This window comes from Serinus canaria, chromosome 3, assembly GCF_022539315.1.
Source record: "Serinus canaria isolate serCan28SL12 chromosome 3, serCan2020, whole genome shotgun sequence".
NCBI classification, from domain to species: domain Eukaryota; kingdom Metazoa; phylum Chordata; class Aves; order Passeriformes; family Fringillidae; genus Serinus; species Serinus canaria.
Genome location: NC_066316.1, coordinates 26,939,892 through 26,965,042, shown reverse-complemented (window position 1 = coordinate 26,965,042; position 25,151 = coordinate 26,939,892). Strand labels below are relative to the sequence as shown.

At 37.4% G+C, this 25,151-nt stretch overlaps 1 protein-coding gene across 1 annotated transcript in view; it reads right to left on the bottom strand.

Moving 5' to 3' along the window:
• Positions 1-25,151, bottom strand: part of PRKCE (protein kinase C epsilon) — a 282,377-nt gene that overhangs the window by 92,683 nt on the left and 164,543 nt on the right. Inside the window, exons 3-10 of the mRNA XM_009091270.4 lie at positions 16,307-16,466; positions 15,091-15,125; positions 13,530-13,615; positions 12,245-12,377; positions 9,649-9,791; positions 8,409-8,505; positions 6,688-6,902; positions 5,305-5,478 (exon numbers count right to left, since the gene is read on the bottom strand). Coding sequence (XP_009089518.1) covers positions 5,305-5,478; positions 6,688-6,902; positions 8,409-8,505; positions 9,649-9,791; positions 12,245-12,377; positions 13,530-13,615; positions 15,091-15,125; positions 16,307-16,466 — 1,043 coding nt within the window. The remainder of the gene's footprint in view (positions 1-5,304; positions 5,479-6,687; positions 6,903-8,408; positions 8,506-9,648; positions 9,792-12,244; positions 12,378-13,529; positions 13,616-15,090; positions 15,126-16,306; positions 16,467-25,151) is intronic.

Sequence of the window (25,151 nt, the reverse complement as noted above, 5' to 3'; positions counted from 1 at the left end):
CAGGCTTTAATGATCCTGCAAGAGCAATAGCAATAACTGAGCTGCATAATAGCAACTTTGCCCAAATGGGGTCATCATGCTGGGAACAGGGGCTGGTGTGTGAGAGAGAGAGACAATGATTGCAGTATTTAATCATCAGCTTCACTGTTCCAACTATTCTTGATAGTTATTCTTCATAGTGTCTACTTTCAGACAATCCAGGGATCGTGGTCATCTCATCCACACTGGGTAGCAGCAACTGGGAAAGCTAAATTTAACATATACATGACACAAATACCTGAAAAACCTTATTCTGCCAAAATTTTCTATCTTTACATAACCTCTGAACTGCATGATACACGAAACACCACCAGGTACTATTCTAACTTCAAGTGCTTCAGGAAATACTCTAAAGAAAGAGCCAAAATCAGTATATTTTAATTTCCTATGGCATGAACTGCCTGTATAAACTAGGATTTGGAATTTTAAAATACCTACTGTTGTACATGGTCTATATGCTGCCATATGTGCACATGTGTATGTGCACATATAGCAGCACAGGAAAATCAAATATTTAAATTAGGTTTGAATACAAATGTGTATAAATGTATATAAATAGGTACCATAATAGAAACAGTATAAATAACATCACTCTATGCTGACCTAGCATTTTATTCTACCTTTTTTACCATAGTTAACACTTATCTATAAGAAATCTTTGACAATAATTTTATATTTAAATTGCATTATAATATTTTAGCATTAAAATAGCTAAAAATGCAGGGGTTAATTCAGTCTTTTGTCTCACACGTACAAATCCACTGAAGCAGGGATAATAACCAACAGAATTGGGCCCTGAAAAGTTCTAATTTGACACTAATCAGTAATAAAAGGCAATGCAAACTTGTGTTAAACTGATTACACCCCTATAGCAATATCTGTATAATGGCTTTAGCTGCTTAGCAACAAAAGTACAAGAATACCAGATAAAATGGATTATAAGCTCTGATTAGTCCCAGATGAATGCAACAGTGGCAAGTCAGTTAGGTTAATTTGCACTGTATATCATAAATGACACTCCTGTGAGCTATAATGGCAGAAGACATTCAAATTTTTTTGGTACAAATACACATAAGAGAAATAAGACTTTATTTAACCTTACCAATAACAGTTGTGGTCACATGCTACAAGGATTCTTCCTAAATTAACTTAGAAAACATGACTTAGAGAAATCATAAGCATGATGATTGTCTTTCCCTTTCTTTTGTTCTAGTTTCTTACAAAATAAATCACTTTAAAAACAGAACTCCATTTTATACCTTCCCACTGGACTTGCAAACCCTTTTTGGAAATATATTAAATACAAGCCATAGGAAGGAAGACTAATTACTCTGGGTTTTTAGAGGGGTCTGATGCAGAAAGAGGTTCAGGGATTTTTCAGAATAACAAAGGGACATCATGATAGCTGAAATGGAAAAGGACATCCTGACTTTCAGCTTTATACACACCAGACTTCTAGCCTTACTCAGAGTGGGCTAGGTGCAGTGCAAACAGCAGAAAGGAGTAGCACTGAACCACAGAACTGACAATCCTAATGTTTTTATGGGTGGCATAAGTCTGACTCTTCACCTGTAGTGACTGACTTTGTCTACTCTTCCTTTCACTACTTCTTTCTCCTTAGAGAAATTGCTATAATGTTGACTAAGCCTCCTTTACAAGTTTTGCAGCTCTATCATTCAACAGCAACATTCTTGTGCACTAAAAATACTCTCTACTATGTCTGCTAAACACAGTGCTTTGAAAAGAAAAGGTGAGGACTATTTTCAAATTTATCTGATTTTATGAAGTTGGATTAAAAAAAAAAATTAAATGGCAGATGTTAAAACCAGCAGCTCTCTAGTCTTCTAATTTTATACTGAATTATCATAATAAAGCTTTCATTGCCTTAAATAATTTAAACCCCATTTTATTTCTTAAGTATTTATTAGGATAATTCATTATAAATTATAGGGTGTGCACATAGATGTGTATGCATCTCATAGGGTAGAGGTCTAGAAAATTTTAAGTACTTATGAAGAAAGTTGACAGGGGTGTAGGAGGAATTAAATGAAGCTTCTTATATTTTCTAAACGTTTCCATAAAAAGCACTTAAATTCTCACCGTTCAGAAACATCCAACTGAATGAAGACAAGGAAATTTTCTCTGAAAACATGTCTGGAAACATTTACATGGCCTTTGTCAGACACCTAATTGAAGCATTATCAATAAAACCTCATGTTAATATTGTTCTATAGTTGATCCCTGAAGCAGGGTATGGTCTGGGAGGGAAGAGGACACTGAAGAGGGGAACTGGGCAGCATCAGATTACTGCCAGGTAAGATAGCCCTTGCTGAAAAATCAAAGGACCAACACATGAAAAAAGAGAAGATATGAGCAAGAGTGGAAACAAAATTAAACCCTGAAAATGCCCCATGTTTTCTCAATACCTTTATTGAGGAAACAATAGCTACACAATGAAGTCCTGAACAAACCAAAGATGGTGATCAGCCAAGGTCATTTGTTACAAAATGTTGTACCCTGGATGTTCGGCCTTGGGCAGGCTCTGCCATGGGAGTGGCAAATACAGAATGCAGCTTTCAGCATTCATATTCTTACTGAGAGACCCCAGGAAAACACAACTGAAACCTCTGAACATGCTGACAGACACAGTGAGCATCCCCTGGCAAAACCATGCCCTGCCAGAGTGTAAGAGTGTTGGAAAATACTGTCCAAGGGTGACACAGCTTTACAAGATGTGCTGCACTAAAAGAGTTAAGCTCCTTGCACATAAAATTCCAGATCAGCTGATGTCCTGCCTGTAGGTTTTACCCTCTTTCTGATGTGTAGGACTGGCTTGTGGAGCTCATTCCTCAAACTATTGCAGACAAAACATCCTGTATCAGCTTTGCACACTTTATCCCAAGCTTTGGAACTCTCTCAACTTCCAGATCACTGTAGAGAATTTCAAAACTATTCCTGAAATACAATACTCAAAAAAATTTGTATCTTTTTAAATGGAACTAAAGTGTTGATGGGGCAGGGGGTGGTAGTGGCTCATTTTTTGACGGGTTAAAGCAAAGTGGTTTGATCAAAGTCTGCTTTTGTATTAAGCAGGAACATGAGAAATATCAGTCCCAAGAGTATTTCTTTAAAGTAAGGAAGCTAGATGGAATTCTTAAAAGAAATTAGATATGTAAGGCTAAAACCACACATACAATATGTGTACAGATATGTGCACATTAATGTACACTATGTGTGCATTATGTATGTACATATAATGTATGACATATAATATATGTCAGTGTTAGGCATTATTTGGCACAATTTCTGTAATCCAAAGAAATTTAAAATATTATCCCTTACTTGCCATGATAATAATAGATTCATTCAGCAAGGGACACTAATGAAAAGTCTGCTCCATGTAAAAAATAAATAATACTGAAATATAGATACTGTAAAAAGCATATTAGGCACATTTTCTGCAGTGTGTTCAGCTGATTACCGAAGGACAACTCTGCAGCATACAAAGTCAAACTTCTACAACTGCATTTTTGTGGAAGAGGAACAAAGCAAATAATCTCATTAATTAAAGACAACCTCTGAGTGCTTTGACAATGATTACTGACTCAACCTTCCCATTAAGTCTGGGTGTATACAACAAATACACTCCTCTTGAAATGTAAAATTTAATTCCAGCATGATCAGTTCAGGGACCAGTTCTGCCAAGTACAGCCACCATGCCATGGCACACAATAGCAGTGTAAGTACCTATATCCTACTGTGAAACACACTTAAAACCTATTGTACTACAGCCTCTGTCTCAATGAAGATATTTTAACCACAGAATATGTTTGTTCAAGCAAGTTTCTCTACCTGTTGTTCTACTGAGCCTAAGAAAAATATTCAGTGACTAATTTACTTGGTACATTTTCATTTGTTGCCATTCATAAATCATGTGGACTCTTAGCAGATATATTGCTTTTGCTTTTTCATATATTTTGGTGTTTGGTATTTTCATTCTTTAGAAGACTTATTTGTAAATTTTCATGCTCAAGAAAACCCTTCTATTTTTCAGCTATGGATTTTTAATTTGATTAGGCATCACTAGGTGTAGTTTTGATTGTTTGACAAGAAACACTAGCTTACAACTTGTAACTATTAGCCACTTCAGTATGAGCTCCTCTGAGCTCAAGAAAAGCCACAAACTACAGTTTTTCTCTGTTAAGAGATCTAGGAAGAGAGAGGACAGGCAGAAGAACTTCTGAATATCTTTGATGAATGGCTCTGAGGAGCAAGGAGGAAGGCAGAAGGCATGGTACAGAAAAGAGAGAAGAGCTGACCAAAAATACAAAAGAAAAGGAATCTCCAGGAAATCAGAAGAGTAGCAGAAGAATCTTCTGTCATAATTTACTTAATGTACTACTGATCTTTACAAATGTTCTGATTCACATCAGGCTGCTGATATATTTATTTACACTCCAAGGAGTGCACTCAGTCCTAAAAGTCTCTTTCTGTTCCCAGAGTTTATACCTCACCCCACTACAATCCTTTAATAACTTCTTTCATCTAAAGCAACATGCTTAATTCTAGTTATAAATTTTAAAAGAATATATTAAACCATTTTAAGAGTATGTTCACACATATAATAAAGTGCTGAATGTGAAACACCCTCCACAGACATACACACCTTCCTGGGCCACTGCTTTGTGCCAACTTCAAAGCATAAAAAATGCTAGCACATTTTCACTATTTTAAGAACTGTATAAACCTATTAATTGTTTGCTGTTTCTATGTTCACACCACTATAATCTTGATCCTACCAGCCATTTTCCTATGGCTTGTTAACTGCATTATTCATCCTTCCTGTCAATTTTGCTAGATGATCTTTTAGTCATTGCTTTTCTGCAGTTCTACACACAAGTATTGCACACTGGATGCTAAAAACATTTGTACTTAATTCAACAAATGATACACCCTGTATCATTTGTTGAATTAAAATGTACCAAAGAAACAGAAAAAGGCACCTCAGTAGGTGCGTTTTTTGGGTAGTTTATGCATGTGGGTTTTTAAAATTTTTTAACTCATTTACTGCCATCTCCTGGTACTTACAAGGTAATAGTAGTTATGGTTTTCAACAGCAGCAAGTACTCCTGTAAAATACCACAGAAGTGCTGAAAAACTTACCTGTAATATTTTCAAAATATTGCTGTACTTTTAATGCTGTTTTCTGGAAATAAGCAATGTTATTTCTAGGGCAGAAACTGGTAAAAGACCCATGTAGCTTACCTTTGTCTGGAAGCAGCAGTAAAGTTGTGTTAAATAGGGATGTTTCCGTGCCAATGCCAGAATTCTCTTTTCTGTCATTGTACAGTCTACATCATCATCTTGAAGTATGACATCTTTCTTCAAGACTTTCACTGCATATACTTCATCTTTTCCTTTTAGCTCAGCTAACATTACCTAAACCAAAGAAAAATTCTCTTTATGGATGAGGAACAGATGCCATAAATGCAGGGTTTCATATGAGTTTGACTGCACTGAAAACAGAAAGACAGTTACATACTTGTCTAAATAAAGCTGCAATTTATAAAACAAAAGTAAAGTACTGTAATTCTAGAAGCATATACCTCTGGTATTATTTAAATTTGAAACAGAATGTATCTGTTCTGTTTGTTAGTTAAGTATCTTAAAGAGTACCTATTAGTGAGGTCTCAAAAACTAAACAAGGAAGGAAGTTGATGTAAAGCAGAAATTTATTTCCCACTTTTATCTCCCACTTCTGGTAGTGAGATTTGAGTGGGACGGACTTTGTACACAATCCAAAGTTACCATTCCAGCTGCTTTCAAGCTGTTGATTTTAACTACTACTATTGTTTAAGGTTCAGGCCCTATATTCTGTTTAAGGTCACTTCTGGCTTGGAGCCAGGATAATCTTCAGAGAAAGGATTAGAAACCAGGGACACAAAAGAACTGCTTCAGCCCTGTTCCCCTGCATGTGAAGTTCCCGTAATATCAAGGAAGGAAGAGTGCACTTGTGAAACAGATTCATATTTCAGTCCTCCTCTTTGATTCCATGGTGCACAACAGTGTGGAAAGAAAACCTGTAAGCCCTGTAACCACAGCAATGCCCCTTCCAGCCTCACCAATTCCCTGCCATGGGAGCTCTGGTGAGTTACATCTCATCTGTATTTTGGGCAGCTGTCTGAGCCCTGCCATATCTGAGTGGAAATGCTTCAGTTCTGCTTCCTCCAGCACTGAACACACCCACTGAGGAAAAACAAGTATGCACAATGCTCTGTCAAATAAGTAAACTTGCACTGGGAATTATCAAGAAAGTGAATTAACCCCACAGCATTATTCCTGACCTGATTTTTCCTGCTTGACCACAAGCAATTTTGTTGAACAGTATGTATGTAACTGCAATGAAGCACTGACATTTTGTTCCAAAAGGCTTGACTGTAGTTAACAAAGTGAGCTAAAGCACAGACAAGGCCAGCTCACCAGGAGACTGATACTTTTGATCTGTTGGGTAAAAGAAAACCCCTAGGCTGGAAGCACTTCCTGAATGTCAATATAACACTTCCAAATAGGTACAGTCAAAACCACCCCTGAATACTAGCTTAAAAAAAAAATAAAAGAAGAAAAGAAGGGGAAAAAAAAGTTACCCACCTTTCCAAAGCTGCCTTTTCCTAATACTTTGATGAAGTTGAACTCTTCAAGACCTATTCTCTTGCTCTGGGCCTGTTTGACCTCCCCATTTTCACCATTCTCCCCAGGTTTGTTAAGCTGGTTGTCTGTTGATGTTGTAGCTGTTGCTCTGTGTTCCTCTCCCCGATTGTCAAAAGATAATGCTTTCCTAATGTTGTTTTCCAGCTCTTTGATTTCTGTGGAAATGTGAAGAAAAGTTAGTTTTGACCAACTGTCAGAAAACCAGCCTGTGTTAGTCTGTATCAGCGTGGGAAGGGACATTCATCACCTCTGATTGCTGTGTTCCAGAGCATTCTGTGGTTAAGAACACACATTTAGCAAAGTGCTTCTCCACCTTACAGTAATCAGCCAAACCCCTGCTCTGACAGGAAGGGTGGCCTTTTAAAATGAACTTAAGAAGATGACATATCCCAAACTTGAAAGATAAGTCAGAATAGTAGCCAAATAGTTGTTCCAGTGACTTTGGGTGTTCCTGTACCACAGAGAAGCACTTTGTTTTGAATGTCCCTATCTTCCTGCAGTACTTACTCATCTTCCTGCTTCAGTATTTTAGAGCTGTGTCTCCAAAAGTTCAAAGGACAGTTGGGCCTCCCAGTCCTTGAAGTCAACATGAATGGAGCATCTTATTCAGCTCCAGCTGTTATCAGATGCCTGCCAATAAAGTGTTTGACCACTTCCTAGTGCTGCTTCAAGCAGCAACTGTGTAGATGTGCAAAATGGTTCTGAAGGTTTCTCAGTATTAGCCACAGAGAGCCCTGGTGACTGACAGTTCTCAGGGTCTGCCCCGAGCTCCTGCATGGTACTTCTGCCTGATGGCCCTGGAAGCAACAGCTTTGCTGCACAGCTATAAAGGTCAAATTAAAGAGAGAATTTCGACAAATTCTTTGTTCTTATTTTAAACAAAACATCAGATCTTTTTAAAAATAATGATTTTATGGAAACAATGTTTTGCGAAACCAAAAGGTTGACAAGTTTATATCAGTTCTGGATTCAGAGGTCACAGATTTCTAATTAAAAACAATTTGATCAGACTCAAAAAAATGCTGCTGACATACACATCCTGTCAGTCAGCTGCTCAGCTCAATGAAATCAGGTCATTTCATGGAGGATTAAAATGCCTGTGTGCAAATCTATGCATAAAATAAATTGCTGAAAGGAGACGTGGTTTTAAGAAGCCTCTAGAGATCACATGGACATGCCAGCATAGCCTGTCTGGATGCAAGATTTATTATTACTAATGTGGAATTGAAAGGAGTAAATTTTATCTCAAAAAGTTACTAACAGATGGGTTTTCAGGTAAATAAAGGCTCTCTCTCTCAAGTTCTGTGTTACTACTAAAAACATTTTCCTGTCTCACAACAGAATATCTAAACTACTTTTATAAATATATTTTGTTTACAAGGACCCATGTAGTAAACTTAATAATATCTTAAATTGACTGTTTTATAATTTTCCCTTTAAAAGACACCTAATTTCACAGATTTCAATCAAATGAGAAACAGGACCTTTTAAAAAAGTTTTTACAGTTCATAACTTTAAATGCTTCAATTTCTGGTGGCAACTGCTTTATTGATTTATTGATTTGCATCTACAGAGGCTCAAGACCATGGATTTTTTTTTTTTTACTCCAGGACAAAGGGTGACAAAAGATGTTAGATAGGAAATAAAAAGATCTGTTGGACCTTGATCACATGGAGATGTTGGTGCTGATTTCGACCTATCTTCTTCTGATGACGCGCATCCCGGAACCGGCGGTTGAGTCTCTGCACCTGCAATGAGCTGAGAACAATTCCAAAATGGGTGATCTGCCTCTGCCACAGGGAAATGTAACTCAACAACTTTAGTTAAGAAGTAGAACTATGAAGGAAAGTGAAGATTTTCTACCCCTGTGGATTCCTACTGGCAGAACCTCAGCCATGCAGTAGATGGCATCACACGGAATGGAAGCCATGGTACAAAGAGAGAAAAACCAGGCAATTGACAGAAAAACAGATTCTTATGATGAAATAAACATAGTGCAGATATCCAGTGAGTGGGAAAGTTTTGAGAAGCCATGTAAATTCAGCCAGTAAATATATTTAATTGCAATAGGTATCAACAATCACTGCAAACTACCTCATGCAGTAACAACATGACCACACCTTTTCCAAGGAATGTCAGATGAATTAATTCATCCTCGAGTTTCCTACATTTCTGTAACATTTTAAAACAGCTTACAGGGGATCCCAGTGTGCAATAAGCAGGAAAATGAACAGAAGCAACTGTCAATGTTTAAAGAAATTATGGCACAAATTGCCTTTTTCTGTGAGACCAATGGCTCTGCTGTGACAATCATGCAAAGAGAGATGCCACATGTGAGCCCATTCTCATCCAGGATACACATCATCACTCAGGTATAACTCCATCAGTTTTGGATGTACTTGGGGTGACCTATGCTTTTTATTTCTACAACAGCCTGGTTATTCCTACAAAAGGCATGATAACTCCAGAACTGCAATCTGGCAAACATCTCCTCTTCATGAGAATCAGCACATTGCTTTTTATCAACATTTCCAACACTATGGAGCAGTGCTGTCTGCCAATCAATCAATCAATCAATTCTTCAATGCCTATTCTGAGCCATAACAGGCATTTATGTTTTTAATTGTTGCCAGACATTGTCTGTCAAATGTCCTTCCTCAAAATCCTTCCAGAAGTTATAGACTCAAAATCTGCAACATTGAACCAGGTCAAAATAAATTTCATATCAAAGTTCAGAATGGATGATTTACACTTACAAAACTTGAAGTCTTAGCTCTGTACTGACATTTTAAATAGTTACTGTGCAAGTCATTTGAGTAGGACTGGATTCCAACTACTAAAGTTACAATACAGTCATACCTGTCTGATTTTTTAAAATGTGACAATATAAAGTAAAATTACCTTTTTCCTCCTTTGCCCACTATTAGTGATCTTATCTGGAGTGACTCCAAGATCTGCCAGTACTTTAGCTATGCCTCTAGCATCCACTCCACAGTTTGGTGCCACATTTGTTTCACAGCGTCGATGTACATTCATCTTGCAAACTGCAATGAAATACACAGTAATACAGTAAATTAAATTCTATCTTGGCATGCATTTGCCTTACCTAAACCTATCAATAACTTCTTCAAATAAATAGAATCTCAGTAGGAAAACACTTGGCTGAATTTGAAGGTATATTTCAATGCTAAAGTTATTAACCTGATTATCATTCTTCTGATATGATAATGTAGAGTTCTATTTTCATACAGTGCCCAGAACAGACAGAAGAACAAATGAAACAATCAAATTATCTTAAATTCATTTGAATTAAAAGAAAAGTCCTTCAGATCTTGGATTTTAACTCTCCACTATGGAAAGCACAACATTAAATCCTTATGCATTATTGCTTCTCATACTATTTTACTGAAATAGATTAACTTCTTATGTAGGCAGCCACAAATCTGACAGCACTTTAGGTTTTAATAAAAATTAAGGGTTAAACACCTACTTTATTTAGATGGCAATCCTGTTACTAAGCTCTTTCCCTTAAATCTCCTGAAACTATTATATAGTTATGAGGGGAAGAAAAAGGTTACTTTTCTTCCAGATTACGAGGCAGAAGCAAGAACAGCTCCATTAAAACTCGTGGAGTGTGGATTTGTTAGGAGCAGATGAGATATTTTATCTGAGACTTCAGTGCCCTCTTGTGGAGCAAGACACAAAGAGAGAACAGCTGCAAGTGTGATTAAATCCTAGACTAATATCCAATTGTTCAAATTTCTCACTTCTTTATTTTTTAGAGAAAAGGAAATTATAAAAATATGTATTTATAAAGTTGCATTTCATTATATTTTTCATCAACAAAGCTTTCATTGTACAGCCCCTAAAGAAAAAAACCACATTTGCCTCTGAGACTGTACCAAGGCACTGAATCTGACAATAACCATGCACTTCAGAAAGCTGGTGACTTTCCTTTTTAAGTACATTTCAGCTCACAGGAAGAGCAAAAAGAAACAGCTAAACATGGCATTTTCAGTGAATGCATTCAGTGACAAAACCTCAGCAGTAGGTAAAACGTTTGAGCTAGGATCCATGGAAGTGGATATTGAGGAGTCAAACTGCTTAAAATAGCAGGAAAATGTTGTTCAGTCCCACTTCATGAATGGATTTTGTAAAAAGATGCACAGGAATAACCAGTGATAAAAACCTGAAGAAGAATAAATATCTGTTATATGCTTCTTATGGTGTTAATAACCACCCTGGGCAAGGAAGAACACCTCTGAAGAAGGGAGTCACTCAGCACTTGTTGGAAAAAGCCCAGACTGAATTGAAAAGTCTTCTCTGAATGCACCTCCGTCATAATTAAGACAGAACTTGAGCAAAATCTTCAATAGCTGGAAAATAATAGCATTCAGATCCTAACATTTCCTCACTGTTCACTAGCTGGAACCACAAGGGAAGGCTGAACTTCAGAAGTCTCACTGTGTATAACTTTGCTGTGAATGAAATTTCTTTTTTCTCTGACTGCTCAGCAACTTGTGAGCAGGTCTCACCTTCACTTATAGTTATGTGTCATCCTAAATACTGCAAAGGATGGATTTTTATAGATAACCTATTTATACATGTGAACCCATGTTTCTGCTGTTGAGAACATGTAAACAACGTGATTTTTGTACTCATGAAGATGGACCTATCCATTCCTAAGGCATAACAAAATGAAAATGCTTATTATTCCACTAGGCACTACTTGCTAAGGACCTGATAATCATTTCCTTCATGATATCTTTTCCTTCCACTTACAAATGGAAGTATTTTATTACCTATTTCTAAAATATTACTTTGCTTTGCGATTGTTCATACTCTTTTCTCACCCATTACATAGATGTGCTTGGAACAATGAGATATGGAACCCAAGATTTTGGACTACTAAAATGGCACAGATGCACCTTCCAGCCAGATTTTCACATATAGATCCTGTACAGAGTACATAGTCCTCAAGTGGCTGAACATAATGAATCCTTTATTTTCTGGAGCAGAGGGGCTAAGCAGACCATCACAAAGGATGATTTAGCTGGGTATCAGAACACCTCATATTATGGACCTGGGCACACAGGACTGGTTCTACCAATACAAACCAGCAATTTTTGAAAGTGGTTTTAAGGGGAAAAGTATATTGAATATTGATGTTTAAAAAGTTTAACAAACCTGAAAACACAGAAGGCATTTAAACTGAAGAGATGTAAATTGTCACGCTCATCATTTTCTGTTGACTTCTAATATCCTGAGTGGAAATAAACCCACACAGGAATGAGTGCAAAATGTGTTTCTTAATGTCTGACCTCTGCCTCTGTTACTGACTGGGGCTGCCAACAGGGTAACCATGATGGAAATCCTTACATTGCTCCACTACTTATTTTCTATTTACTTCTGTACATGCTGACATAGTCTCATGAAGTCTTTCCAAGTCTCCAAGCTGCTCACAAAGAAAAAGAAAAGCTCTGAAGTGGTGCCTTACCTTTGCATTGTAAACCTTGTCTCAAAAGACCCCAGAGCAATGAACCACAGTGGTCACAGAAGGTGGGCACTTTGTAATTGTGAATGCTGAACTTGTGAGGCATGTTGACACTGAAACGCTGGGATCCCACTTGCTGAAAAAGGACAGCACAGCATGTTTCATTTTAATTAATTTCTTTGCAATCACTGTATGCTGAGGCCCTGCTGCATTTTGAAACCACACAGAATTCAAATGAGATGAAATAGATCTCTGCTCAGATTATGACCATCACATTAAATATACTCCAGAATTCTTTTCACTACTTTATCTGGGGAAAAGAGAGGGAAGGGCTGCTGCTGTCCAAGAGATAAAGACTAAAGTCTACTTCCTAGAACAACAAATACATAGCTATCAGGAAAGATCTCAATGTGGAAGGCAAGGAAGTCACTCCCAATTGTTTTAGGAACACGAGGCCAAACTAATACAGGACTAGAGAAAGAAATATATCATAAACCCTTTACCTTTTCATATCCCACTCTTCTTTGGATCATGCTAATGACAATGATAACTGGTTGTGTTCAGGGATTCCAAGGTATGATTATTTGCTAATTAAAGGATGTCATTGATAAGTTTTCAGAGCGGCCATTGCACTGCAGGAGATTTATTTTTATGTGTTTCCTTCCCTTTTCTATTACTGCTGGCTTTTCTCCAGTGATCTAGTACCCCTTCTAAACAATGAGACCATCAGCAAAGCATGCAAGTCTCCACCAGTCTGGAGCCTGGGAATATAAACCTGCACAAGATTTTGTATATTCCTGTGACTACTACACAAAACCAGCACTAGCCCAACACACTCCCTGATCACAATTGTATGCACATGATCATATTTTGGATGTAAAACACTGGTTGTGGACCAGGTATTACAGAATGGTCCCAGTAAGGAAAATGCTAGTGAATGGCACAGAAAAAATGAGCTCATGACTTAGTGCCTCAGTCAAACTCATGCTGAAGTCTAAAGAATAGTCTAAAGAATACAACTGCCCTGTTACATACAACTCTGATTTGTAACTTAAAGGCAGGCTTTTTCAATCCTATGAATGTAGATTTTCAACAAATAAAATTATGAAATTTTATGTAAATGTAAATAAAACTGTGATAGCAATCTTGCATTCCAAAGTACCACAACATGACCAGAAGGGCACCAAAAAAGTATGTAACATCTATTGCTTAAACAGAGGAGATGATATTATTTTGAACAGATCAAAGACAGAATTTTATATAGGAAAATGAATTTATAAACATTTACCTCATCGTGAGTTTCCTGTTTTTTTAAGCCAGCACACTTCGTTATTATAAGTTCATGGCATCTCTTGTGAACTACACAAGTGCAAACTAGAAAGACAAAACAGATAAGAGAATGAGATTTCATGAAGATTAATTTTAAAGCAGAAGTCTGATCTCAGAAGACTAGAACCACTGGGACTTGAAAGTGTGAGAGTGACTGGTGGTGATTTGGTGAGTCCTGTGAAATAAGCTGGTTTAGAAAACCAGAAGATAATGGACTTTCAAAAGACCAAAGAATTTTAAGATAACTAAAGCATATCCACCAAATATCTCATATGTAATACTACAAAGTACCTTCTGAAATGTTAACCACAATTTTTCTCAGTTTTTACATATGTGATTTGTTTATCTGATGGAGTCCATGATCTCCACATTACATGAGACAAAGTAACAAAAACAATTCCTGTTTAAAGAGCTTTCAAAAGAAAACAGATATGAAGATAAGTCATTGTAAAAGTCAAAAGAACAGGAGAAAAAAAAAGTCAAATATTCTTTCTGTAATGCATTATCCTAAGTTGATAGCAGTAAAAGGTTTCAGGAGGCAAAAATGTTTTGCCAATATACATCCTGATTACTTAGTCAATGAATAACACTTGCAGATATGACAGATAAGATAAACAATTACTAGGTCTATCATACTGAAAATTCAAGGTCATTAAGCAAAGTAAAAACCCTCATAGTGAAATAAAAAATTTTATTTTCTCCAGTTTTGGTCAGTGTTGTAAGAAAAAAAAATTAGATCACAAGTCAAGGTACCTCTCCAGATACCTCTCTGTGTTAATTCAGTATAATAGCATGTAATGATCTATAAAAAAAGGCATTTACTTATTTACTATGAGATTTAATACAATAATTCTTATTAAAGCATGTAAAGCTCTATTGAAAAAATGGCATTTACTTTTTTAAAATGAGATTGCAGCAAGTCTTTTCTAACTGAAAAGTCATCACTAATTTGATGGTTCCTACTTGTTAGATGAGACTTAAGTACTAACACATCATCCCAAGAGGCATAAAGAAGTAGGAGTACAAGAAATCTAGTTGAAAAATGGGAGATGAAAATGAAGCACTTGTGCAGTCTTAGCTATAACCTTCTCTAATGATGACCTCTATAATTATCTCATCTATTTAAACTACAGTCTTTGCAACTACCTGGAATTTTTTAACACAGAATCTTAAGCAGAACAAAGAGCTCTCAATTTTAAAATGCAAGACTTGAAAAATGAAGAAGCCAAGATCCGCAGATATGGTTCCCTAGATGGATATACATGAAGATATATCTGGGATCTGATGTTCAGGGCTGTTAGCTGAGCTCCTACTCCATATATAATGCTTAAGACCAACAGTTTTGGAAAAAATTACTGTGACTTGGTGCAAAGATTGTATACTTGCTGAGACAAAATTATTCTGATCATCGTGTGCTAAATTTTTAGCATCGTGCATAAATGATGCCTGATAAAAATATCCCATGACTTATATAACATAATAAATATATTTAAACTGTCCTTATGTAGAATTTCTCTTACCTTGACATTGGTATCCCTGTTTTCCTATTACACCCCTGAAAAATAATAAAGCGTTTCAGAAAATTAAGAGGAAATATTCTTAAAAATAAAAATATTTTTTCCTTCCCTTTACTAGATGTGCACATGTATAAAGAAAAGCTTTTCATAACCAATCATCTGATAATTGCATGCCTGGACTGAGATCAGGTCCAAGTAGGAACATTTCAGGTGCTGAGAGGTAACAGGAAGGAGGAGAGACCATGAAAGAAGTCAGAAGTACAGACAGATTTACTACAGTGAAACAGACAAAGCCAAAGGGTGCATGGAAAGGGGACAAAATGGTAAATCATCACCAAGCAGACCTCTAAATGGACAGATTGCATTTGTCAGCATTGCTTGAAATCACCTTAGCCAACATAAAGTATAACCCCCAGGCACTTTTTAGAGGAATGCAGAATTGACTTTATGCACACTTCATGTCATTTTACACTAAGAAAGACTGATTTATTACACACTCCTAAGAAATATTCACTGTTGATCTCATCAGATCTTCTGTGCAAATGAGTATCTCGAGGTCACTTTGGAAAATATCAGGAGTTCCTGAAAAACAACTGAAAACTGAATGTCTCCACCACTTCCCCCTACCTGAAAATTGAAAATACTCAAAATAATTCAGATAAGTTCTAAAAGGGAGTTCTTGGTGTACATTGTAATAATAAAGACCCTGTACACTGAGCACCAAAATCTCTGTGTCATTAGAAGTTATTCCATTAACTCTTCCATTCCATATTCCATTAACTTCAGTAGGAAACTTTGTAAAGAAGCTTTGCATTTCTTAGAAGAAAGATGGTGATTCTTAATCATGTCACAAAGAATTCTGCCATTGTGACAAAATGTAAAGGTCTAATATTAAGTCTGAATCCATACTTAGGCCTTACATAATACAGACTGGTTGTCTACCTGGAATTTAGTGTGCATTAGACAGGGCAATATGGAACTTTGTGGCTCAAAGGAGAAGAACCCCAAATACAACCCATTCTAATATTTGTGAAGGAGGTTTAACAGCCTTCTGTTATCATCTGCAACGCTGTTGACAGGTAAATGCCAAAATAAAGAGGAAAAGAAGCTGCTCTGTACCATTTTCACTGCAGCAAAACAGGAAGGTGTGCCAACAGGAAGGCGTGCCAACTCCCCAGCCCAAAGCTGCAAAGAAAGCAAAGCCCAAGCTGCTCCATACCATATAAAGTCTCTGCAGTGTGAGCAGTAGGTTGGCTGTCTAAGGTAGGTGGCCATGAACTTGTGTCCATTAACCTGGTGCACCCGGCGCCGCACGGCACCTTGGCGCTTCCTGGGGCGCATCCGCTCGCGGAACACACGCTCTTCATTGTCCTTGGGGGCTGAAACACAGGGAAAGACAAAGAGCACTGGCTGTCACACACACAGGTCTGGGGAAACTCCAATGCTATGCATTGGTAGATATTCTTCAAAAATAAAAATAATCCTCGGTACCCCGCACTGCAAAATTGTCACCATGTTTTATGAAAAATCCTTTCCTTAGGATTTCTCCCCTCCTGAGAAGCTGAGAGGCCTCAGGAACAAACTGTAAACAATTCTTATCTGCTGCTGTGGAATGCAACAGGGGAATCTGTGATTGGCCTCCTCAGGATGTTTCCAATTAAGAGCCAACCACAGTTCACCTGTCCGGCCGGTCTCAGTCTGGGAGAAGACATTTGTTTTCAATTCCTTTCTATTCTTAGCTTAGCCTTGTAGTGAAATCCTTTCCTCTATTCTTTTAGTATAGTTTTAATATATTATCTATCTTAGAATAATAAATCAAGCCTTCTGATACATGGAGTCAATTTTCTCGTCTCTTCCCTCATCCTGGAGCCCCAGTGAACGAGACAACATAAAATAACTTCCTTACATTTTGCGTAATTTTTATTCATTTTTAGCATCAATTAGCAGAGGGCAAAGGTTTTCATTGCTTAGCACAGGAACTTCTAGTTCTTTTAAAGCTTCATCTGTAAATTCATGTTAAATTGGGATTAAGTCCTCTACACTTTATCACTATCAAGCACACTGACAGCCTCTTACAGTAATTATACAGTTAGATTCTCCTAACAGATCAGACTCCAGGAGAAGAAAAAGATCCCAACACCCCCATGTGCCTGTACATTCAGAAAGTGCTGATACAAGTGCAAGAAATCAGAGTAAAAATACTTATTATCAAGCAGAACGCAAAAAATCCATCCAGACTTGACTACTTATTAGAATTCCTGATTGTGATCTGAGCTTCAGGCTTTAATAACCCACTTTGATACTAATACATGCTCAGCAAAATGTTCAAGGGAAGGAAGTTGTTCTTCTTAACCAATTCCTGGTCCAATTGTACATGATATTTAATGGTAGAGGAAGTATAAAATGAACTTGATATAACTCCGAGTAAAAACATTTTGAAAAAAAATCTTCAGAGTGCATTGGGTCTTTTCCTTAATGTTTTTTTTTTTTAATACCACTAGCACCATCATAACATTCTGTATGCATTAAGCAAAAGATGAGGATGAATTAGCAAAAAAGAACAGCTCACAATTTTTAATGAAAAAGAGATTTTACAGACATTTCCTGAGCCATTCATGCTTTGGCAAACTAGACTATAAGACTTGGAGAGGACCATATTCAGTCATTCATTGCCAGCTGAATCTATGCACTCAATACTTTGGTGCATATAACACTTTGATCTGCAGTTAACACCTGTCATTCTTTGAATTTCAGCTACTGTGAATCGTTACAATGGCCTAAAAACACCAACTCTGGTCTGCTGCCAGCTTTTCTGTACAAGACTGAGCTGTCCAAGCAACAGTGCTTAATAGAAAATTCAAAGTCTGAGAACAGCTCAATTTAAAAAAAGTCTCAAATTCTTTTACAAACATTGGAATAAACCCTCATTTTGAGGGTTTTTAAATATAAAAGGTATGATTAAAGAATTTCTAGAAAATTGTCTTAAACCAATGGATGGACATCTTGGGAAAAAAACAGAGCACAGATGAACAAACAGAGACCAATGTCTTTCACTGCAGAGCAAAGGCTAAACTCCTTGACTGCTTGACAGCAAATTTATTCATGCACAGAAGAGGCTAAGCTCCATACCCATTAATGCTTTACAAACACTTCATACTCAGAGTCGGTTTTCACCCTAAGATGACACATCTGTGGGATGGCCAGAGTGGCACTCCTATTCTAAAGTGAGCCCTCAGTAAATAAACACAGCCTTGTACACAAAGCTACCCCTTTTATTTATGCTGGAGAACAACCAAATAGACATGGATGTAGGTTGCCCTTTGAGAAAGAGATAAGAAATCCCCGACAGTTACCAACGATGTTTATTTTTATATTGTCAATATGTAACAAATAGTTGAAAATCCAACAAAATATTCATTTTTCCAGCTTCTTGAATCACTTACTGACTTTACAAAGCTGCTGGAAATCTTTTAAAAGCTATTATAGGAAATAATTCTGTATTAATACAGATCTGCTCTTTTGGTTATCATCCAGATTGTAGACTTTGCTAAAGTATGCACAACCTGAATGTGAGAAAATTAAAGTCCAACTCCTCTGGAAAGGTTTCCTCCAAAAATCCAACTCTTCTGGAAAGGTTTCCCAAGAAGTTATGTGCTTACATGTAATGAACAAGATGTTCTGACAGTGCACAATACACATTTGATATGATATTCAGTCTACAGTACTGTTTTTCACATTTTTTCATCTTAAGTGCAATTCTTCACAGATAAAGCACCTGTAATTTTACAGAGCATGTAAAATCCTCCTCTTGTTCTAGCTACATAAAAGCAGTATCATGACACTGGGCTTTTTTTGTTTGTTTGCTTTGTTTCTACTAACAAAGTTTTAAACCTACTTTCACTGCATTAGTATCAATTCTATATTTAGTTCTTTAAAGTAATTCCATTTTTCCCCTCTAATACTTACAGATTAAATAATATAATGAAACAGTATCCTTTTCAGAAATGCACTGACTTGAAAACAGATACAAGCAATGCATCTGAAAGCATCAGATTAAATGTCAGGCCTCGATTATCAAAAAATCACTCCCACACAAACAGCATCACTGTGTGTGAGAAGGATCCTCTACCTGTAGTTAGAAGATGTACTTTTCTTGGTCTGTCTTGGATGATGCTGGAGGTCCATTAGCCAGCTGCCCCCAAACAGTCTCTGTGTCAGTCTGCTATTCCCCTTTTGTCACTGAAGACCTGCACTTGGCCAAATCCATGCACAGTGCCCTGCTTTAGGCTGGGAGTGCCCAGAGGAGCTGCATGTTGGAGAGCACTGGCTCTGCCAACACCTCACCTCTCATTGCACCCTGTGTGCAATTCCCAACCTGTCAGTGAGCAGCAGGACTCGTTTAGAGGGCTTGGAGCAGAATAGAATCAATCATGGAACCATTGAGACTGGAAAAGACCTCTAAGATCTCTTGGTTCAACCACTAACCCAGCACTGCCAAAGCCACCACTAAACCATGTCCCTAACTGCTACACCTACAGGTCTTCTAAGTATCTCCAAGGATGATGACTTCCCCAGGCAGCCTCTTCTAACACACCACTACACAATTTGTTTAGAAAGTTTTCCAATCTAGTCATCCCCTGGTACAACTTGATAGCATTTCCTTTTCTACCAATTGTTTTTTGGGAGAACCAGCTCCCACATCACTCCACCCTCCTAGAGAACAGAAAGGTCTCCTCTCAGGCTCAACAAGCAGCTGACATTAGAGTGCCTGACTGACCACTGGATGACTGGACATGAGCCTTTCATCACAGCAGATGAAGTCACAGGAGAAATTAGCTCACCCACAAGCTCAACAACAACAACTTCAAGTTAACATTAAGTTCAGTCACTTCTTCACTGTGACCCTCTACTGTGACATACAAACAATGCTTTCCCACAGTCCCCAAGGAACATTCTGCCACATCTTGCATAAGACTGGATTTAAGGGAAGGCTTTCTGCTGAAAAGATGGTCAGGCATTGGCACAGGCCATGATGTGGTGGAGTCACCATTCCTGGAAGCATCCCAAAAATGTGTGCATCTGGCACTCAAGTACATGGTTTAGTGCTGAGCATGGAGGTGCTGGGTTAGCAGGCAGACTTGGTGACCTCAAAGGTCTTTTCCAACCTGAACAATCCTGTGATTCACACTGCTGTTTTGGGCCACAGGCATAAAATCAGGCAGGAACTGTCCCAGGTGACTCAGAAGCAGATGATCACATCTGTTCTGGCTCATACCCAGGGTTGTGAACCACTTATTTCTAGCAGAACTCACAATAGTCTGTATTTAAATTAAAATCCATTTATCTCATACTGAACACTCGTGCTAGAGATGTTAATTTATCTGTCTGAAGACACCTGCTTTGGAAGGGAGCTACACTGCTCTCCCCAAAAATCTCTCATCATTTACAAGCAGGAAAGCAAAGATTAGTAAATGCTAGCAGAAAGCAGGGAGTATTTGGGAAAACCCCCAACATCTGGATGATGTAGGCAACTAGTGTTTTCAATGCATTCTTTTGAAAATACTAGCATCCCAAACAAACTTGGCCTTTAAAAGATATTTTTGAAAGTCTTACAGAGGTATGTGGTAGGTTCTAGAAAATATCATTAGCAGACTGCATACTGTGCATGGCATTTCTATTCTTGGCAAAGGAGTTAAAATAAAGTGAATTTTTCATAGTCAGAATGCTAGCAAGTTTCAATACAAACAATTTCTTCTTATGGTATTTCTACTAAATAGTCACAGAGGGTTAGAGTTTCCTCAGTAAAGGCTGGTTCTTTATGCAATGTACATTCTGTTCCCTGTTTTGGTTTTGAGTCCTGTCTCCTGTACTATTCAGTTTATCCTTTTGAAATGCATTTGTTACATTTTCAAAAGATTTGTTACATTTTCAAAAGGAGTAAGAAATGATGACAATTTCCAAGTGTTCATGGAGAATGCTGTCAGTGGAGCACATTGAGTTTAGGCTTCATATGATGGTACTTGAGAACTGGCAAACTTAAAACTAATTTTATTTCAAAATCATAACCAGTCATGCTACTACTTCTTTTCACTGAGCCAAGAGTAATTCTTGAGTTTTTGAAAAACAATAGCATATAATTGCATTTATATTCTCATATGTACATACATACACAATGCCTACAATTTTAAAGGCTCAAAAGACTTGCATGCTTAAATCCAAGCTCTAAGGGAAGTGTTACAAAACTCAGAAGCATCTGGCATGAAAAATTGCACAAAACTCATAAATACCTGCAAAATGGAGGTATGAACTACATTTAATGCTGTTCATTGTGTAGTATCCATTAAGCATCAATTATAAGTCACAACTTAAAAGTAATTTCTTAAAATTTAAAAGAAAGGAAAGAACTGCATAACGCTCAGCACTCTTCAAAGGAAACAAGACTGGGGGAGTAAGGCCTGCACACCAAATATCAAAGGCTCAACCATGTCAGGTCTTGTTTCATACTAAAACAGTTCCAGCATAAATGAGAAGGGCTCAATGTGGAGCACTAACTGCACCAAGATTATCCTGCATAGCCATGACTTACCTTCAATGCTCTGAGTACTTACACAATTCTGACAACAACCAAAAGAATGCAAAAAATAAGGCAGAAAAAGAGCAAGAGAGCTTGCACACAAACAGAGGGGTTATCCAGCATTTCTTGTTGCTGGCAATGCTGACTTCTAAACAGGAGCAATGCTGCTCCCTTCCCTCAATCTGGAGGTGATTGTTACCAAACTGTCAGTGTTTGGGGAAGGGAAAAAACCAATTAAACTTTAGTTAAATGGCTTCTGCCCTGTCAAAGCCAGAGCTTGGCCATGTATGACAGTAACATGGAAACTGGTGATGCTGCCAGGTAAATCCTTGCAAGAGAACCCCGACCCCTCATGGCACTTCTGGCACAAGGGCCTTTTCACCCTGGGCATCTCCTGGGTGTCACATTGCTGTCATCCCCACCTTACCAGCACCATCCAGACAGCTAGTTTAGCATCAACCTTTAATAATTACACCTGACCCTAAATAAACAACAAATTCAAAGGAACAATGGTTGTGCTGATGTTTCATTGCTGAAGATGAAAACTAACAGCTTTTGTATCATATTTAAGCCTGATCACTTTAAGCAGTATGTATGTACTGTAATAGAGCTTTTATTTTAGCACTGCATAATGTCTAAACAGAGGAAGGATATTGATCGAAGCAGGAGAGACAATTTGTCCAAAAATATGTTGGAAAGTGAGAAGGGGCAGAAACAATGTCCAGGACTTCTCAGGATTCAGAATGGAGTGCATGTAACCAGATTATTATGCATCAAAATAAGGTCTCAAAGGATTATTCCCAAACTCTATTCTGGGCTGTACAGTAGAAGCATATTATACTGCCATTAAGATTTCTCCAGGCAGAAATCATTACAGGATTTTGCATTTAAGAATTTAATCTATTTTAATGGGAAAAAAACCCAAACCAACCCAAAACAACAAAAATCCACCACGAACAAAAGCTAAACACCCCCATATATTTACATTTCTATATCCTTTCTTTTGGTAAAGTCTTGTTTAGCAGTAACACATGCTACAAATTAATTCCATACCTTTTAGAGAAAAAAAAGTAAGGTAAGGGCTATAATAGATCATAAAGCTGTTACTGATGGGCACAGAAATGATGTGGATAGTTTACCACAGTCACAGAAAGAGCATGAAAATTTTCTGTGTCTTTTTCTAGAAGTATTATGTTTCCAGACTACTTCTTAAACAAAGAAAAAGCATACAGGTTTTGCTGTATCTCAAATCTGCTTTATTTAGGAGATCCAAGAGGAATTTTCTCATTTGAGAGGAGAATCAGATCCTTCAATAACACTGTATTGTTAACAAAAACTAAGATGCTGAGTGCTACTAAAGAAATGAAAAAAATGCTCACAGAATGTGTGAGTTTTAAAAGAGATGTGTGTCTAGACATGCCTGCTAACACCAGCTATTTACTAAATGCACTGCAGAATAAATTCCATTTTAAAGTATATCATCCCAAAGATGGTGGGTGGCTTTGTAGCATGGGCTGAGGCTCAAATATATCTGCCTTCAAACACATGCTTACCTTCAAATAATTAAATTCTTGTCTAAAAGAGAGATTCTGCCTATACGTATTTTTAAATTTCCCTTGAGACACACACAAAGTTGATTTGGGGTGTCACAGGCACTTATTTCTGTTTGAGGGCTTCTGTTATTTTCCTTTTTTTTTAAAAAGAGCCCAAACCTATATATATGTATATATATATATACACATATATATAAAGCTACCCAATGATTACTTACACATGATTCAAAGTTTTTTGACATACTTAATTATTATCAGGAGCAGATTCATAAGCTCACTCAAAGCTGAAGGGACAACAATAACTCCCCACATCTTTCAAACAGAAATACTTCCACATTCCATACACTTAATAAAGGAGGACTTAATGTCCAGAAGTATTAAAGAGATAGAAGTACTAAATAGATACTGGTAGTCCAATGGCAATTTCAGCATACACAGAAGTCCAATTTAGTTTTCAGAAATGTCCCAGCCTCAGTGGCTGGCAATAATTTGGACCAAGTGTTCAAAACCAGGAGTGAGGTCCTTGAAGAGACTGGGTGAGCCCCCAGTGCTGCCTCTGCTGCACTGCAGCCCTTCCACTTGGCTGCAGCAGAGCCTGGGCTGCTCAGACAAAATTTTCCTTGAAATGACTCAGAGACTTTCCTTAACAAAATCTTCAAGATAAGCCCTCAAGTTTTCTGCACCTGATCTCCACACTGCCCACAGAATTAGTGACAATTTACACAAGCTTAAGATGGAATTACACATGGGCATCTTCAGTGACCATGCAGCATGGTTTAATAAATCTAATATTTAGCAAACAGAATTCTGTTTTATGGAAACTGGACCACTGGTAGGGGATGGATATAAATATGCAGTTTGGTTTTTAGATTCCTGGGACCTCACACAGATGATGGGGTACTGACCTCATTTTGGAGGGTGAATGTAGCAATTTCTGTACTTAAACAGCTGTCAGATCCACAAAGCAAGCAAATCAGAGATGAATGCCTCCTACTTCCTCTCAATTTCTTTATTAGTAACATTAATGATTTAAAGAAAAATGGTATTCCTGAAACAATGTAACAACTTGTAACTACAATTTTCTTACTACAATTTATTTGACAAAGGAAGTTATATCAGTAGAAATACCACACAGAAATTATTGTTCTGTGGCAGGTTTTTTGAAAAGTGAATTTCACATCTCAAGGTTTTTAAAATAAAGTTTCAACTTCCAAACCTTTTCCCACAATCCAGACATGAGTGCTTTTTCAGTTGTAAAGGAGATGTCACAGGCAACAGGAGCAAAAAACAACGCTAACTAATGTCATTTCAGTCTTTCAGTCTTATTTTTCAGGAGGAAGAAACAGCCTCACTCTAAACACAATGCCCTTATGTCAACAAATCTGCAATTGAAATTAAAGAAGTGGAAATGCATTCTACATATGGCAAATACTAAAGCTACTATTCATGAGGAAAAGCTCACTCCATGAAATTTCATGTGTCTATTCATGTCCTAACTAGCAAAGTAATAATTTACAAAACACAGAACAATTTTAGTGCCGTAACTTGACTTGATAAACTTGCAGGCAGAAAATGAAATTAGTTGATGTCAGTAAGAGTCAGATCATGTTGTTACAGTGTTAGTAATGAGCAGTATTAGCAGCCTGGTATGAGCATTGTTAGTGTCAAGCACTTGACAGACTAACAAAATGAAACATCTCACATTAAGTCAACTACTTACTAGAGGTATAAAAGCAGAAAATCTTCTAAATGAAGAAACTGCATACATAATAGATTTGATTGTTATTATAAATTTATTGTATTGATCAGAAGAGCTCTCCTTGGGAGTTGCCCTCTCTGCTGTCCCTGCTGCACCACGCTCCTCAGCCCCTGCTGGTGGCAGAGCTGGTGGCCGCTGCTCGGGTGACACACGCTCACACTGGCTGGGCTTTGCCCTC